The 2,302-nt window shown below is 40.6% G+C and overlaps 1 protein-coding gene across 2 annotated transcripts in view; it reads right to left on the bottom strand.

The window, feature by feature from the left end:
* The window catches only part of mctp2b (multiple C2 domains, transmembrane 2b), a 40,804-nt gene that overhangs the window by 21,747 nt on the left and 16,755 nt on the right, over window positions 1-2,302 (bottom strand). For both annotated transcript variants that reach the window (XM_020617171.1, XM_020617172.1), the window contains 2 exons: window positions 1,924-2,054; window positions 1,159-1,345 (listed from right to left, as the gene is read on the bottom strand). In XM_020617171.1, the coding sequence (XP_020472827.1) occupies window positions 1,159-1,345; window positions 1,924-2,054 (318 nt within the window). The remainder of the gene's footprint in view (window positions 1-1,158; window positions 1,346-1,923; window positions 2,055-2,302) is intronic.

Below are 2,302 nucleotides of genomic sequence, written 5' to 3'. Positions count from 1 at the left end.
GACTGTTCACCTTCCTACCCTCTGGCCGGAGGTTCAGAAGTGTGAAATGCAGGACCACTAGACTGAAAAACTCTTTCTTTCCCTCTGCCATCAGACTCCTGAACAGCTGACTCAGGATCTACCTCATATAATACCATCTGTATGATTTACATACTCATTTTACACATGCACAATTGCACACTCACTGTTGAGTATTTACACTTCACAGCTCCCACGTAGCATATATTCTCTCTGCATCATATTGTGTTCTTGTTGTATTTTTATTTGCTTCCTTCACTTGCTGCTTTAAAGTGCCTTAGATTTGTGTTGCTGCCTATTCACTTGTATTGTGTGGCATTCATGTGGACGGCAAAGTAAGAATTTCATTGCACAGGGAAACACGTTTTCTAACTGTGCATATGACAAATAAACACTTTGACCTTTGACCTAATGCCAGGCACTTTTCAATACACAGGCTGCAATATTCTAAGATAAAACAATGTCTAATCTTTCTAAAACCAATTTGTGAGAGATACTGTTTGACCAAGTAGAAGCAGATTTACTTCATAGTTTTGCTTTAACTCCTCACATACAGGAGTTCTGGATGGCGATATTCATATTCACAGGTAAAACTGCTTTTGGTTGTTCTGTCAGAAACTGAGTGCACAGTATCATCTCCTGTTCTATGGTCTCTGTGTGAAGACGCATACTCATGTTCTTGCAAAAGAATGAAGCACCATGTTTTAAAGTCTGGAATGCAACAATCCCTGACATGCTCTGCTAGGACACAGCCTGAAATATACTTTGTAACAGAGCAGAGTAATGTGAAAGGATCTGGAGAGAGATGCTTTCCCATGTACTACATGAGCAGTATTCTTTAGAAATCCTAGATGGCACTTCTTGGGGATGGCAGGACAGTAAGGAAGGGAAATGAGGGTAGTGGGGTCCATAGTATTAATTTTAAAAAAAATTATGTATCATATTTTAGTATTGTCTTTTTTGTTTTCATATATTTGAAGCAAAGCTTTCTATTTTTGTATTCCACGCTGTTCTGTTTGCTGATAACCAGATAAGTGTTTGATCTACAGTACTGACACTTCAATTGGAACATGATAGTGAAGTGATATGTATCATGTGACCACAAAACACAGCTAGAAGATACACAGTACAGATACTGACATAGTTGTCCAGCTGGTTCTGTCGTTCTTGAGGCTCATCAAGTGGTGCGGCACAGAGGTCAGAGATGGAGACGCCGCTGCATGTTTTCAGTGTGAGCAGGAAGACCAAGCGCCCTCTGCCCTGGTCCAGGGTGTGTGTGAACAGCTGCCTCTGATCGAAAGGGATCCTGGACAAGTCCACCTCACACCTGTACAACCAAGCACACAGGCATAAACAGATACATGCAAGACACAGTGCATAGTCCTACACAGGCATAATGGATGTGCACACAACCACGCACACAAAATATTATTGTACATTGCACCCAGCTTTCAGGTGGCATGTATATCACATGGTTGACATTTCTGTTCTTCACTTACAGTAGATACTAACATGAATCCTTCACCAGATTGGACAAAAGCATCACTCAGTGGACACACAGAAAAATCATAGCCCCGCTCCAGAAAAACTGCCAATCTAACATCAACTTGTAAAGAGGTGAACAAAAGGCCAAGCATTTGCAAAATCATGCTTCATTTTATGTCAATAACACAAAGAGCTCTGGCATTTCACAGTACGGTGAGTCACATCAATAGTTTTCAGATTGGTCTGGAACACAGCACTGCATAACTCAATGTTTTCAGTGGATTCTTTTCTGGAATGGATGAGAATCTTGTATAAACTGAGCCTGCAATATGTACTCTGGTTTTACAATACAGGGCAAGTACATATTGTACACACACACACACACACGGTACAAACACACAGGGCTGAGTAGAGACTTACGTTCCCAAACACTCCTCAGTCCGTCGCCCTTCCTTGGACCAGAGCTCCACCTCCAGGATTTCTGGACTGTCCAAGAACTGATTAAAGGTGAACCTCTCTCTCCACTGAGGGTTGGCCACTTTGCAATGGTTCTAAATCAGAAAGAACAATAAACAGTAAATAATATCATCACCATCATGCACACTGCACAATGACACAAACCAGGCAAATTCAGATAGCCGAGTCAGAAAACATTTTCCTGTTGTCATAATGGTAATGAACTTATAAATAATATAATTACCAATGTTATTGACAGCAAAATGACAAGTGGATTACTTATAAATGATATTAGTGATCATCTACCAGTATTTGTGGTTTATGAGGGCCAGTATAGAAAAGA

Source organism: Monopterus albus, unplaced genomic scaffold (assembly GCF_001952655.1).
Source record: "Monopterus albus unplaced genomic scaffold, M_albus_1.0 scaffold186.1, whole genome shotgun sequence".
NCBI lineage: Eukaryota > Metazoa > Chordata > Actinopteri > Synbranchiformes > Synbranchidae > Monopterus > Monopterus albus.
The sequence above is the reverse complement of the archived record's forward strand: the minus strand, read 5'-3'. Positions and strand labels throughout refer to the sequence as shown.